We start from the raw sequence: 16107 nt of genomic DNA, 5'->3' as shown, positions 1-16107 counted from the left end.
TGAACATGTAGATTAACAAGTGAATCATGAACATAAATTCTATATAAGAATCTAAAGCTAAAAAGAATAAACTAGAGGGTTAAAGTAGAACAAAGAAGTAAGAACTAGAAGACAAAAGAACGAAATACAAAAGATGGAAGTGTATAGCGAACAAATCTGAACGTAATAATAATAATATTTAACTTACATAGGCTCAGGTATATAGTTGTATAGTTTAATAAACAGTTGGTATTAAACTAGCAGCCAAAAAGATATACTACTGGGAGTAGCAAAGCAAAAAAAATCGTTACACAAAAGAAATGCTCCGATACGGGGAGTCGAACCCCGGTCTCCACGGTGAAAGCGTGATGTGATAGCCGTTACACTATATCGGATTATTATTTGTTGAAATTGTTGTAAACCAACTTAGAAGTACGATATACTTAAATAGTAACTACCAAAACTTAACGTAACAATCTTATCAACTTAACACCAGTTAATACTTCGAACTTACGAATATAATTGTTGTTCTTTTTAAACTAAATAACTGTATAAAAGACCTATTAATTTATGTCTTAAGTCTGAAAAGCTGGCCTTTAAATACTTTTCAAAGGTCAACGCCAGCTTTTCCATTTTACTTTAATTGGTCTGTTTATGAACTTACTTACAAGGGTAGGAGTGCACAGTTTGAGTAATGCTGGCTAACTAATAAAGATTATGCATCGAACAGATATTCACAGGGATGCAACTAGCAGCTGCTCAGTGTTGTGTACAATTTCTAGTTAGCAACTTGTAGATGAGTATAAAGTCGATCTCATCTACAACAAAATTGTGACATAATGATACTGTCAGTACACTGTGTCAAGGGTTAGGAGCTTACAAGCCCTAACTAAATCAGAGAAGTTCGCATCAACATGTTGCGAAGCGTAAACTCGCTTGTATATAGCGATGCCCATGAGGCATCTATATAGAATTACACAGAATAAGATAAGTAAGTTATAGTTATAAGAATAATCAGGGTTATAATCATCTGTAAAATACTAGCCAGATCACTATATAATAGAAATGTTTGTTTTATAATATCTATGTTATATATCCAAGACTTAAGATTTTGTCGTAAATATTATTATCTTATTCTAACTCTGGCATTATTTAATAATGCTTTTTTAGAGGTAATATTGGACTATTTCTTTTATATACTTTATAAATATCTATATTTATTTACAAAATATTACTGGAATTGAAGAGAGTCTGACATTATTTAATAATGTATTTTGATGTAGTTTTGGATTACTTCTTTTACATACTCTATAAACATTCATAGTTATTTACAAAATATGCTCTTTATATAGTAAGCTAAAACAAGCTTCATTGATAATTGTTCTTTAACTCTAAAGAACATTCCCCTTATTTAACTAATACCTTAATTATGAATCACAAAGCAGGCATGTGAAAATTACACACTTAAAAAAAATGTCTTTTTACGAAATAATTAGAAAAATAATTATATTATTTCCCAGCGCTTTTAACTCCTATTATTCCTCAAAATATACTATACTTCAATACAAAGAATGTAGTAGCACACACTACACGGTAAAATAACACTTTCTAGCTACATCAATTTACATGTATGCTAATCTAAATGAGTGACAATTCAGAGACTTTTTCATAGCATTCTTACATGCTTTATATGAAGAAAATCAAGTTTCCTTTCCTTAGATAATCTGTAATACTTTGAAATTTCTTTAGTTTAAAAAATGCTTTAAAAGTATCTATTTTTCAACCATTTTTATTAGTTGTTTTCTTGGACAATGTACTATTACAAATAAGCCTTAAATTTATGAAGCAGTTGGGTTAAAGATTGGTTCTATTTATAAGCCTGTAGAAGTAGAAAGGTTTCTAGTTGTTACTGAGTAGGATATTTCTTTGACAAGAGTTAGAATATATAAGGAAATAATTAATTATTGGTGTGAATTATTCAATAATAATTTACTATAGTACACTCTAGTGTTAGGAGTTACGACTAGTTTTTTAAAGACATCTTGAAATTTACAATAGGTTTTAGTTGCATTGCTGTAGGCAAACCTTTTTTTTATTTTTGAGAAATAAGATTATTCAGAAACTTCTTTCTATCGAATAGGCCTTTTTACTGAATTGCAAAATAAACTATTGTACATAATATAGATTTAGATATATAAAAATATTTTTAGGAGCATTTGGGCTTTATTACTTTTATTTTTATACTTTTAAATATTTGTTATTAATTTTTCTATGAATTAATAAATATATTATTTTTTAAATTAATGAAAATGTCTTTTCCCTTTAAATAATGTAAATAACATCAAATCTTACCAAAAATTGAAAAAACAAAAAAGAAAGTTCTATATCCATATTTTTAGCATTTAATAGAATTCAAATTAAACACGTAACCAAGTATTATTTTAAAAACCACAATTTTAAAGATTTAATTGTCAGAGCTGTGGCATTATGTGTCATAAGTCGTGGGTTTGCGTTAACAGCTAATAAAGTATGAATTTAGTCGTAATTGTAGCTTTATACAACAACTAATAACAACTTAATATAATGAATAATCCAACATGCATTAAGCATAAGTGGCCTCACTACTAAAAATACCCAAGTAGTGATATTAAGAAGGTATTAGGATGTGATAGGTTCTATTTTAATATCAGACCATCAATTCGTTGATGGTGGATCTGTCCATTTTTTGGAGTATAAATTACCACAAAAATATCCCAAAAGTTTATAACTGTTCATTGTATATCCTGTATATATCATATATTCCCTTTCGAAAGAAGCAAGGAGATTTTTTTATAATAATAATATAATAATTATTCAAACAGATTACTTAACTAAGAATTAAACTATGAGCAACAATGTTTTCAACAGTTCGACCGCTGGTCATTAATAGTATTCTACCTCACAACATTCTTGAAAGTTAGCATCTTTGAACTTGGGGTTTTATCTTTCTTACAATTAGATTTCAACTTTTTTCGGACATTTCACAGCGTCTTTCTAAATTTGGCAATATGATAAACAATTAGTTTTTATACTTGTATAGAAAATAAAATAAAAAAAAAGAATTTATATTAAAAAAAAATAATTAAAGATTTAAAGTATTAAAATAATTCATTTCAACACTACAAGAAGGATCATTTTTAATTATGTATAGAAGAACACCAGGAAATGAAATTAAAAAACCCCACCGTTCAGATTTCCAAGTTTTGGAAGAGATAGGTAGAGGATCATTTGGATCAGTACGTAAAGTCATTTATAATCCTACAAAGACTGTCATGGTACGTAAGGAGATTAAATATGGACATATGAACTCTAAAGAACGTCAACAGTTGATTGCTGAATGTTCTATTGTATCACAATTAAAACAAAGTAATATAGTTGAATTTTTCAGTTGGGATTTTGATGAACAAAAAGAAGTGTTATATTTATATATGGAATATTGTAATAAGGGAGATTTAAGTCAAATGATCAAGCGTTATAAACAAGAAAGAAGATATGTACCTGAAAAAATAGTTTGGAGTATATTTGCACAGGTATTAACAGCATTATATAAATGTCATTATGGGGAAGATTTATCACCTTTGACAACGATTTATGATCGAATGAAACAACCTGCCAAGGGGAAAAATATAGTTATTCATCGAGATTTGAAACCTGGAAATATATTTTTAAGTTATGATGATCCAAATAAGATAAATATAGAGAATTCGGCCATACAATATAATAATGGATTATTAACAAATTTTAAAGGATATACTAAGAATGAAAAAATTGAGAATAATAAAAATGAAAATATAGATTATAATCTTGTGAATGTGAAATTAGGAGATTTTGGATTAGCTAAATCATTAGAGACAAGTATTCAATTTGCCACTACATATGTGGGGACACCTTATTATATGTCACCTGAAGTATTAAATGATCAACCATATTCACCTTTAAGTGATATTTGGTCACTTGGATGTGTTATATTTGAGATGTGTTCATTACATCCACCATTTCAAGCCAAGACTTATAGTGAATTAACTAATAAGATCAAGAGTGGGAAGTTCGAACGAATTCCCGAATATTATTCTAATGGGTTGAATTCCATTATTCATTCCATGATTGATGTTAATTTAAGAACTAGACCGTCTACATATGAATTATTACAAGATATTCAAATTCGTACCGCTAGAAAATCTTTACAATTGGAGAAATTTGAAAGAAATTTATTGGATTATGAAAAAGAATTAATTAATATTGAAAAATTATTAGAGAAACAATCTTTAGAATATGAAAGAGGATTGAATCAACTAAAAGAACAATTTGATACGGCGGTTGAAGAACGAGCCAGAGAGATTTTAAGCGGGCAAAAGAAGAAGGGGAGTGATAATCCAAGGTTTTACGATAAAAGATTAGCGGAGTATTATAGAAGGTAGGATTGCATATATATATATATATATATGTGTGTGTGTGTGTGTATGTGTATATATGTAATTTAGGAAACGTTTTGGTTAATACTTTTCATCTGTTAGGGATTCATAAGCCTCTATATATTTTGCACGTGTTTGGGAGATGATTTCATCAGGAACAGTCACATCAGGAACACCCTTTAACTTGTTTTCAACTAACCAATTTCTCAAGAATTGTTTGTCGTAAGAATCTTGATCTTTACCCAATTGATAAGTATCTCTGCTCCAAAACCTAGAAGAATCCGGAGTCAAGACCTCATCAATAAGGATCAAGTTTGAATTTTCATCCAACCCGAATTCAAATTTCGTGTCGGCAATGATGATACCCTTTGTATAAGCGTAATCTCTAGCTCTTTCATAAAGCTCAATCGAGATTTTGGATATTTTTTCTACCAATGACTTATTACCAATGATTTCAATAGCTCTTTCGAGCGAGATATTTTCATCATGTTCACCTTGTTCAGCCTTCGTAGAAGGGGTGAAAATTGGTTTATTAAATTTTGCCGATTGTTGAAGACCCTTTTCTATGGGCATTCCATGAACGGTTTGAGTCTTCAAATATTCTTGATAGGCAGATCCTGTCAAATATCCTCTTACAATACATTCTAATGGGATCAATTTACATTTCTGTACGAGTAACGATCTGTCCTGAAGTTGGGACTTGTAAGGGGAGAGTTGCCCATCGGCGAAATCTATATTCTGGATTTTTTTCAAATGGTTTGGAATGACATCTTTTAAAAATTCGAACCAAAATAAAGATAATTTCGTCAAAAGAATACCTTTATCTGGGATAGGATTGTTCATAATCACATCGTAGGCAGATATTCTATCTGTAGCAACAAACAACAATGTCTCGTTGTCTATTTGATAGATATCTCTTACTTTACCTCTTGCAACAAGAGGCAAAGCCCCTTGCAAATCAGTTTGTACGATGGCCATGACAAATTTTTCTTTTTTTGGGTGATGATGGGTTGAGGTAATGTGATGGTTGTGTGTGTTTGGAGTAGTTTGGAAATGTATGCCTTATATAACATTATTGTATTAAAGAGGTAATAGATCGATAGAAGAAGTCAGCCAATTCTTATTCGGGGCGAGTCAAAAGAAGATGAAAAATGAAAAATGAAAAATGAAAAAAAAAACAACATTGAAAATGGAAAATGGATATAGAAAGTGGAAATTTAGAAAAAGAAAAATGATGGTCAAAAAATGGTAAAAAACCGGTAAAGGAACGATAAAGAAACAAAACAACAACAACATTAAAAATAATAAATAAAAAAAATAAGACCCCGCTTTTCTTTGCAGGAAAAAGACCCCGCCACATGCCAAGACTCGGTTGAATTTCTCCGGGATCTGGCTTTTTTTCCGGCTAGACCTACCACTGCGGCATTGTCTGGGAGCCTGTAGAACAGTCTTCCATTGCCCATTACGTACTCCGTACCATCATGCCATCGTTCTGCGATTGGTTTACCGTAATTATTCCTGTGCCTTGGTTTTATGTCGTCGCCCATTTTGTGTCGCTCCCCAACAATTTCCGCGTGATCTTAGTTCCTTCAGAGCCTTGTATTTTTTCAAGGGACAACGTGAATACTTTTATCATTGTCTTATCATTATTACTACTATTATGTATGGCTTGGGCCGGTCCGGAGAAACTGCCCCACAGGCTTTTTCGTCAGATATCGCATCTATATAAGCCAAGCTTCTCAGCTCAATTGACCTCACATTGAAAAAAAATTTCTTTCCTTGTCAAGTTTCTTGTCAAGTTTCATGTAAAGTCCCTTGCCATATTTTACTACGCTATCACGTGGCATGCCCTTCTTATTTGACACTCCACTATGAACGATACGTGCTCTGCTGCACTCGATGACTTCTACTGTTCACGCCCACGCACACTTCATGTGATGCCTGTTGGACGTCTTTCAATTTCAAACCCTAATTCTAATGTTGATTTACGCAATTTAAACCTCAAGAATATTCATGTGAATGGCAATATGGATTATAGAAACAATATGACTTTAATCACTAGAAACATTTTCAATGCCAAATTCAATAAGAGTTTTGATGGAACTTTATTGAATAGCTATCAAAAGAAAAAAATCGATGGACTGATCAAGCTGTCCAATAGTAATAGCAACTCTTCAAACAGTTTGACATTACAAGACAATGATAACACATGCTATACGCTTAGAAGGTCACAACAAAGTGGTGGTCGTGTTTCTCGTAATAGTAGTGTATGTAACTTCCATCTCAACTCCGATTCCGATTCCGATTCCGAACGTGATTTGAGCGATAGCCGGATGGACAGCCGACTCCTTTCGGCCGACGACATCGGCGAACTGGGACTTGGCTCGGATTGTTTGACTGATTTGGATACTGCGTCCGACTCCGAATCCGAATCGCCCGATATGATGCTTTCCAAGACTGTTGCAAGAGCAGGGGTAAACGAACCAACTAATGTTACTACTGCTACTCCTGCAGACACTAATACCGATTACAACAAGAATAACAATTCTAGTTCTAATGGATTCCATTTTCTGGGGTTCAAGAACGTAGCTAGACCCAAAAGTTATGATAGTGATGTCAGTGGTGATGAAGAGGAAGAGGAAGAGGAAGAGGAAGATGAGAAATCTCAAATCTTTATAGAGGAGGAGGAAGTACAGCCTCGTAAACGTGTAACTACATATACTTTGAGTAGCTCAAACAATGAAGATGCAGATGTTGAAGAAGAGGAAGAAGATTTGTTGATGGATATCTCGGAGGATTTATTACAGTATTATTCGGATGATGAGCTTTCGAATGATGATACTAATGAAACATTATTATTCCCCGACAAGGATTCCGACGAGGAAAGTGAATCGGACTTAACTTCAAATCGTTTGTATTGCCTAGATGATTTGGATGAAGAATGGTTGAATTTCTATATAAATCACGAGCTGGTCTCGAAAAAGGATAAACCACTCTCTTCTTCCACTTCATCCAACGACACCATCAAAGGAGTGGCTTTGAGATGTAATGAACCTTGTGAGTTGCTAGACGACTCGTGTTGTAATAATCTTTGGAAAGTACGTAGGTGTAGAGATCAAAAGACCGGATATATCCCTGCAGATTATTTGGAAACTCGTCAAGAACGTCTGGCACGTCATAACGCCTGGAAAAATGCAAGAGCAAGTATGTGTTATTGTGAATCGGATATGGATACTCCAATCATACAAAAGAAAAATACAGGACGTGTTAGGTTCACCATGGATCCTATCGCTATAAACAAACAGTAATATATAAAAAAAAAAATTAACTATTCATCATTGTGCTACACATTCTGTAATACTATTCTATTCTGCATCTAGTGAACTTCCACATTGTGAACTTCGACTTATATATATATACATACATTTTTTGACTTATTTTTGTATATATTATTTTATTCCTTCTTTTATTTTTCGTATCTTTATAAGCGTGACTATCACGTGCAAATTTGTTTTGCAATAGGAAAAGTTTTCGGAATCAAGTGACATACCAATATATACAAATACATATATGTCGGTGTATCCAGATACATACATATATGTATATATATGTTTATATATATAAATAGAGAGAGAAAGAGAGATATACACATATAGATATCTATAATTTTATAGATATACACAAAAACACCAACACATATACCCTTTCACACAACATGTCATGGTCGCCTGATAACACTTCGGTGTTACAATTATCTACTCTATTGAAAGACTCCATGTCTCCAGATCAAACTCAAAGAAACCATGCCATGGAATCATTGGATCAATTCAAATTACAACCAGAATATTTAAATTATCTTTGTTATATCTTAATTGAAGGTGAATCTAACGATTTATTAAAACAAAACTTCTCTTCCATGGAACTTCAGAATAATAGAGCCACGTCAGGTATTCTATTGAAAAATTCCATGCTAACTCCACAATCATTCGATATCAATTATGTTAAATCAAATATCATCCATGGTCTTTATAACTCCACAAATACTCTTATTACAAACGTCACAGGGATCGTCATCACAACTTTGTTTTCCACTTATTATAGACAGAATAGAGATGATCAAACTGGTATGCAATTATTATCACAATTATTGGAATTGACTTCAAAGGGAAATGAACCAAGTATTAAAGCACTCTCCAAGATAATGGAAGATAGCGCTCAATTTTTCCAATTAGATTGGTCAGGAAATATTAAGCCAATGGAAATCTTAATCGATCATTTCATTCAATTCATTACAAACCCTGCCAATGATTCAAATATCATTAGATCAGAATCCATCAAATGTATTAATAATATCATTCCTTTACAAAATCAAATTTTCTTATCGAGATTGGATGAATATTTAAACATCATCTTCACATTGGCTCAAAACGTCGAAGATGATTTAGTTAGAACTCAAATATGTATCACTTTTGCTACAATTCTAGAATTTAGACCTGATAAATTAATATCTCACTTATCAGGAATTATTCAATTCATGCTACATATCATTGGTTCAGTCAAGGATGAAAAAGTTGCCATTGAAGCTTGTGAATTTTTATATACTTTGGCCACTAATTCAAATATTCCACAACATATTTTACAACCTTATATTGATACAGTGGTTCCAGTTCTTTTAAGTAAAATGGTTTATAATGATGAATCCATTTTAATCCTGGAATCCTCAAACGATGATGATGCCTTCCAAGAAGATAAAGATGAAGATATTAAGCCAATGGCTCCTCGTATTGTAAAGAAAAAGGATAACTCACAAGGTGGTGATGACGATGATGATGAAGGTGATGACGATGACGATGGTGGTGATGTAGACTTACAATGGAATTTAAGAAAATGTTCTGCTGCTACTTTAGATATTCTAACAAATTTATTACCTCATGATGTAATGAATATTGCCTTCCCATTCTTAAGAGAGCATTTGACTTCAGACAAGTGGTTTATTAGAGAAGCTACTGTATTGGCCTTAGGTGCTATGGCTGAAGGGGGGATTAAATATTTCGATGATCAATTACCTACTTTGATTCCATTCTTGGTTCAACAATTAAAAGATCAATGGGCTCCTGTTCGTAAAATCACCTGTTGGACTTTAAGTAGATTTTCTACTTGGATCTTAAAGGATCACACTGAATTTTTAATGCCAGTCATTGAAGAAATTATCAAAACATTAATGGATAAGAAGAAAGATGTTCAAGAAGCTGCCATTAGTAGCGTCGCTGTTTTCATTGAAAATTGTGATGCTGAATTAGTGGAAACTTTGTTGTATACTCAATTATTAACAAATTTCGATCAATGTTTTAAATTTTACAAAAAAAAGAATTTAATTATTCTTTATGACGCTGTTGGTAGATTTTCTGAAAAAGTTGAATTGGATGATAATGCAATGAATATGATCTTACCACATCTAATTAACAAATGGACTTCATTACCTGATAACGACAAAGAATTATGGCCTTTATTGGAATGTTTATCATGTGTCGCATCATCTTTGGGTTCCAAATTTTTACCAATGGCTCCTGAGGTTTACAACAGAGCTTTCAGAATTCTATGTAGTTGTATTGAATTGGAAACTAAATCTCAAGCTGATCCTAGCATTGTGGTACCAGAAAAGGATTTCATAATCACTTCTTTAGATATGATTGATGGTTTGGTGCAAGGTTTAGGCCAAGATTCACAACCTTTACTTTTCCCAAATGACGGTCAAGATAGAGTTTTATTACAGGTTATGTTGACTTGTTTACAAGATTCGGTGCATGAAGTTAGACAAAGTGCCTTTGCTTTATTAGGTGATATCGTATATTTCTTGGATGCTAATCTGTTATCCACTACATTGCCTCAATTTTTGAAATTAATTGGTATGGAATTAGTACACAATGATGATTCAGATGGTATACCTGCTTTAATTAATTCTATTTGGTCATTAGGCTTAATCTCTGAACGTATAGAGTTGAGAGATTATATAATCGATCTTTCAAAAGTACTATTAGATTTATTCACTTCAACCCAACAAATATTGGATCGTTCTGTTTTGGAAAATGCTGCAATTACAATAGGCAGAATGGCAATGACCCATCCAGAAGTCTTTGCATCTGGAGTTTTTGCTAATGATTTAATTTGGTCTAAATGGTGTGATTCAGTGGACAAATTGGATATCCTAGAAGAAAAGAGTAGTGCTTATATGGGGTTCATTAAGATCGTTAATGTTACTGGTGATCAAGTACAAATGTCTTCAAAAACTTTGAGCAAGATCATAAGAGGATTATCTACCAATGTAGACTCATCAGTTTTTGCTCAAGATGTGTATACTTTCCTTGTAAAATACCAAAGCATCATAGGAACTCTTTCCCTATCACCTGAAGAAATATCTTTCTTACAAAACTTTAACGGTTAATTTATTTCTTTTTTTTCAATTTTACACATTTTAAGCATTTCTAAATAGAGAAAAATACAATTAATAAAAAATTCTATTTGCATATATATAATATAATAAATCCTACATTATTGTATCAATAGATTTATCTTTGACAATATTTTGTATATCTGTATGTGTCTTCTGATACAATTAATGGTCGGACAGTAAATTGATACTTTATTATTTGAAGAATTAGAACATTTTTATATCGTTTCTGAAGTATATTTGAATGTTTTCAAGCTGTTCTAATTTTTTTTCAAAACATTGATAGAATATCCAAGGAGTATTGAAAAAAATGAATTTCATCTTCTATCCTTTGAAAAAAAAAATCTCATTTGGGAATACTAATATTTTTTTAGGAAATATTCCCTCTGTATAAACCACTAAGTATTAAAATTTGTTAATACGAAACATAAATATATACTATTAAATAGGAATCTATTTATTATATCTTCTCTGGGGATGTTTCACGTGAATCTCGTCTGGACCAACACCCGTTAAAACGAGCGCATTATCCGTTGAAGCTTTTTTTTCCCTTCGGAGTTTTACTAGAAATTCCTTAGGATGTCTAAGATTTCGGAAAGTTACTAAAGAATAGACAAACCGGGTTATAAATTCTCTCCTGATTATTTTAGTTATTAATTACTTGTTTTATACATAGTCAAATTCAAATGTTTCTATTTTTAATTCAGACTTACACTAAAAACTTGCATGTAGTAAAATAAAGTCATGAATATGTTAATCCTTTAATTTCCTATTATGCTTAATTACTTATTTAATAGATTGGCTCTTAGGCTATTGAAGCTCTAATAAGATTACCTTTTAAACGAAGGTTATATAAATAGAGTAAGTATTTCTAGTATTTCAAGCCACAACATTTGTGGGCTGATAAGTATCCCTTATTTTTTTTAGTATATTTTTATTTTTCCTACTAACAAAGATAAAGTAAAAATATTTCTATACTCTAATAGCAATTACTTACTCTCCAATAATTTTTATTTGACTAACCTTAATTATACACTTTACTAAAACAGATCTTCAATTACTATTAATTAACGACCGTTCTGTTCTGTTTATTTTTATTTTTTCTTTTTTTATAACAATTATTATTAATTATCTATATTTATAAATGATAATAAATAATAATTACGAGTATCAATCAATATTGTACTTTTAATACATCAAAATCAAAGAAAAAAATATACAAAACAAAAAAAATACTAAAATTATAAGAGTTATAAAATAATAATTTACACAAAAAATATAATACTCTATAATAGAATTTCAACTCATGAGCACTACTTTTAATAAAGTATTCCCTAATTATACCTGCTTTGACCGTAACAATTTATCAGCAACTACTAATGCTAATGAGGAGGAAAATCCCAATATTGAAAAAGCTAGTAAAGCTGAGGAAAATAATTCTAGAGATACCACTATTGACGAAAGCAACTCAGACTCTAACAGCAGATCTAATCTAGAATCTTATTCAAGATCTTCCTGTGTCATAGATGAAGAATCGTCATTTGGTAATGATTCTCAAGTATTTCTTGAATCAGATTCACCATTATCGTCAAAACCAGCTATTAGTTCAAAAACTAATTCTAGAAGTTCTTTAAATCAATATTCTCCAAACGGGTCATTTCAAAATCTAAGAAGTTTTTCAGCTCAACTATCCAAAACAGACAATGAGGCAAATCCCACAGATAGCCACCTTTCAGATAATAAATCCGGTAAAGAAAGTCGTTCTTCACATGTTAGGTTTCTACCTGTAGATACGAGTCCTTCTCCATCATCATCAACTGTTCCGAAACTTTGTAACTCATCTTTACCTACAGAAATTTATCCCAATAACAAGGCTTCTAAGGAAGATACTTATAAAGATATAAATTCTACAGACAAGAATATTAAAAACATTAATAACAACCAAGATATCCATGGTACTGAAATCTCAGATCAAAATGATAGTTCAAAAGATTTATGGTGTCAAAGAAGAAGAATGTCTTCTCTAAATGAATTCTATGATCCCTTTTCTAATGCAGAAATATATTGTGGCCCTGCTCCTGACCCTAAAAAAGAACATCCAGAGAATATTTCAAAAATTGATACAGATGATTTGAGTCCAATGACGAAAAAAAAATTAACTAGAACAAGAACTATGAGTACATTTGATAAAGTTTCAAATTTCAAGAGTAAACATCCACGAAGTTATGAATTGAAGAGAAGAGGCTCAGAAGATGAATCATCTGCTACAAATAAAGGCTCAAGAAAATTATATATTGAGAATGTAGATAAAACTTTAGAAGACTTACTTACGTATGAAGATACTGATAGGAATTATCAGATTACAGTTGAAGATACTGGTCCTAAAGTTCTAAAAGTGGGAACAGCAAATTCTTGGGGTTATAATTACGTGGACATTAGAGGTACATATATGTTATCAAATCTTTTGCAAGAATTAACAATTGCGAAGAGCTACAATCGTCACTCAATTTTTTTGGATGAAGCACGTTTGAATGAAAACCCTGTTAGTAGACTAACTAGGCTGATTAGCACTCAATTTTGGAATAATTTGACAAGGAAGATACATCTGGATAATATTGGTGAAATTGCGTTGGATACCAAAATAACATTGCCTGGTGCTAAAGTTCCAAGAGTGTATGTTCCTTATAATTGTTCCAAACAATATGAATTTTATATTCAGACTTCACGGATGCATCCTTCAATGAAGTTAGAGGTCGAGTATCTTCCGGAGAAAATAACACCAGAATACGTTAAATCAATTAATGGAACACCAGGCTTATTAGCAATTGCTATGGAAGAACATTTCGATCCTTCAACTGGTGAACTTACAATGACGGGCTATCCATATTGTGTTCCTGGTGGTAGGTTTAACGAATTGTACGGTTGGGATTCCTATTTAATCGCTTTGGGTTTGCTTGAAAATGGTAAAACGAGTATTGCAAGAGGTATGGTTGAACATTTTATCTTCGAAATTGAACATTATGGAAAAATCTTGAATGCTAATAGGTCTTACTACTTGTGTAGATCCCAACCTCCTTTTTTGACGGATATGGCACTAAAAGTTTTTAATAAGATGGGAGGCAACTCAAATTCAACTGCTGTTCATTTCATAAAGCGTGCATACAAAGCTGCTATCAAAGAGTATAAAACAGTATGGATGTCAGAGCCAAGGTTAGATAAAAAAACTCGATTATCCTGCTATCATCCTGATGGTATTGGAATTCCTCCAGAAACTGAACCATCCCATTTCGATACAATACTAACGCCATTTGCCTTAAAACATGCAATTTCATTGGAAGAGTTTAGAGATAAATATAACAATGGAGAAATCATAGAGCCAGATTTAGACGAATTTTTCTTACATGATCGTGCCGTAAGAGAGTCAGGGCATGATACTACTTATAGGTTTGAAGGTGTCTGTGCATACTTGGCAACTATCGATCTTAATTCTTTATTATATAAATATGAAATGGATATTGCAGATTTCATAGAGAAGTTTTACGACGGCTCGTTCACAGATTTGAATGATAGTTCAGTAACAACTGGAGATGATTGGAGAAATTTGGCATCCTTAAGAATACAAAGAATCAATAAATATCTTTGGGATGAAAACACAGGCTTTTATTATGACTACAATGTCAAATTAGAACAACGCACATCCTACGAATCTGCGACCACATTTTGGTCATTATGGGCAGGTCTTGCCTCTCAACAACAAGCTAACCTTATGGTTGAAAAAGCCCTTCCTAAATTGGAAGTTCTGGGAGGGTTAGTGGCATGTAGTGAAAATTCTAGAGGCCCGTTATCCATAAATAGACCATCAAGACAATGGGATTACCCATATGGTTGGGCACCCCATCAAATATTTGCATGGGAGGGTCTTAAAAATTATGGCTTCCTTGGAGTATCAAAACGATTAGCTTACCGCTGGCTGTACATTATGACAAAAGCTTTTGTAGATTATAATGGAATTGTGGTCGAGAAGTATGATGTCACTCGTGGTAATGATCCACATAAAGTTGATGCAGAGTACGGAAATCAAGGTGCTGATTTTAAGGGTGTCGCAAAGGAAGGATTTGGTTGGGTGAATTCAAGTTATATACTAGGTTTAAAATACATGAACGGCCATTCAAGAAGGGGCCTTGGTTCTTGCATTCCTCCTGTTCCATTTTTTAACAGTCTAAAACCTAACGAAAAAGAAGGTTATGGTCTTTCATCTTAATTTCAAATATATTGTACACATATCTATCCTATTTAATCCTATATGAAACAGTATTTAAGTTGTGATTTTTTAATTTTTTTTAATTTTTTTTAGTTTTTATTAACTTCTATAAATTATCCTAATATTTAACTAACAAATTAAGTTAAAAAATGTTATTTCTTGAGTTCACTCTGTAATAGTATCTTAATAGACATTATCATTAACCAGTTAGATTGCTTTACATTTCAATCTAATTCATAGAGAGAAAAATGTATATGTCAGATAAAATTTCTACACTAACATTTTTAGGAATTTTACTTACCTTGAATGCTAAAACACAATATAGTAAACTTGGAAACATGGAAAATGGGCTCAAAAATTCTTCATATAATACTTGCAATACACATCTTGAAGTGATACTTGGACTATTTTTTAGAACATGATAGAAATTTATGGATTTATATTTCAGTAATGTCCATAAAATAGTAGAAAAGAAGACCAGAAATAAACCCAATACTAATAAAACAAACCGAGAAATACTAAATTCTACAAATATACTGTGATACAAATGGGTATTTCAATCATGTATTTTAATTTCTATAAATTACTTTTTATTTGTCAAATATATTTGGAAAGTAGAATGAGTTATAGCCAAGATATGTTGAGATTAAATATACCAAGTTAGAGGTTGTTTTTCGTCACCATTTTGGCAAATCAAATATAAAATGATTAGATTTATAAAATATTTTTAAACTTTAATTTCCAAGTTTTTTTGTAACTTGAATTGGTAGTTAGTAATGTAAGATTTAAAGTGATGAAAGTAACCAGATCTAGCATCTTACAATGTAGCGATTACCCTAAAGACAGTCGCAAATAAAAAAATATAAAAAAGATAATCCTAATTAAGAAAATGCATAATTATAGCAAAATAATAAGTATCACAAAACTTCTACAATCTCAGCTAAAAATAAACATTTTAAAGCACCAAT

General features: G+C 31.6%; 5 protein-coding genes and 1 non-coding gene across 6 annotated transcripts; 4 read left to right on the top strand and 2 right to left on the bottom strand.

The window, feature by feature from the left end:
* Positions 1-302: 302 nt before the first annotated feature.
* TBLA0Gtrna5E lies at positions 303-374 on the bottom strand. Its single transcript has one exon. It is a non-coding gene; the product is annotated as a tRNA-Glu (tRNA).
* Positions 375-3161: 2787 nt separating this feature from the next.
* Positions 3162-4436, top strand: KIN3 (serine/threonine protein kinase KIN3; the record flags this gene model as incomplete). Its single annotated transcript, XM_004181500.1, has 1 exon — positions 3162-4436. One exon carries the CDS (start codon positions 3162-3164, stop codon positions 4434-4436), a length of 1275 nt encoding a protein of 424 aa, XP_004181548.1.
* Positions 4437-4511: 75 nt separating this feature from the next.
* On the bottom strand, positions 4512-5408 carry ADE1 (phosphoribosylaminoimidazolesuccinocarboxamide synthase; the record flags this gene model as incomplete). Its single annotated transcript, XM_004181499.1, has 1 exon — positions 4512-5408. One exon carries the CDS (start codon positions 5406-5408, stop codon positions 4512-4514), a length of 897 nt encoding a protein of 298 aa, XP_004181547.1.
* An 893-nt stretch (positions 5409-6301) lies between these two features.
* TBLA0G00800 (uncharacterized protein) lies at positions 6302-7738 on the top strand (the record flags this gene model as incomplete). The annotated part of the gene is made up of 1 exon (XM_004181498.1): positions 6302-7738. The coding sequence occupies one exon, from the start codon at positions 6302-6304 to the stop codon at positions 7736-7738; it is 1437 nt and encodes a 478-aa protein (XP_004181546.1).
* A 407-nt stretch (positions 7739-8145) lies between these two features.
* Positions 8146-10872, top strand: KAP104 (Kap104p; the record flags this gene model as incomplete). Its single annotated transcript, XM_004181497.1, has 1 exon — positions 8146-10872. The coding sequence occupies one exon, from the start codon at positions 8146-8148 to the stop codon at positions 10870-10872; it is 2727 nt and encodes a 908-aa protein (XP_004181545.1).
* A 1312-nt stretch (positions 10873-12184) lies between these two features.
* TBLA0G00780 (alpha,alpha-trehalase) lies at positions 12185-15139 on the top strand (the record flags this gene model as incomplete). The annotated part of the gene is made up of 1 exon (XM_004181496.1): positions 12185-15139. The coding sequence occupies one exon, from the start codon at positions 12185-12187 to the stop codon at positions 15137-15139; it is 2955 nt and encodes a 984-aa protein (XP_004181544.1).
* Between the last annotated feature and the right edge of the window lie 968 nt (positions 15140-16107).

The sequence above is a fragment of the Henningerozyma blattae genome, chromosome 7, assembly GCF_000315915.1.
Source record: "Henningerozyma blattae CBS 6284 chromosome 7, complete genome".
NCBI classification, from domain to species: domain Eukaryota; kingdom Fungi; phylum Ascomycota; class Saccharomycetes; order Saccharomycetales; family Saccharomycetaceae; genus Henningerozyma; species Henningerozyma blattae.
This window is presented reverse-complemented; position numbering and strand designations above follow the sequence as displayed.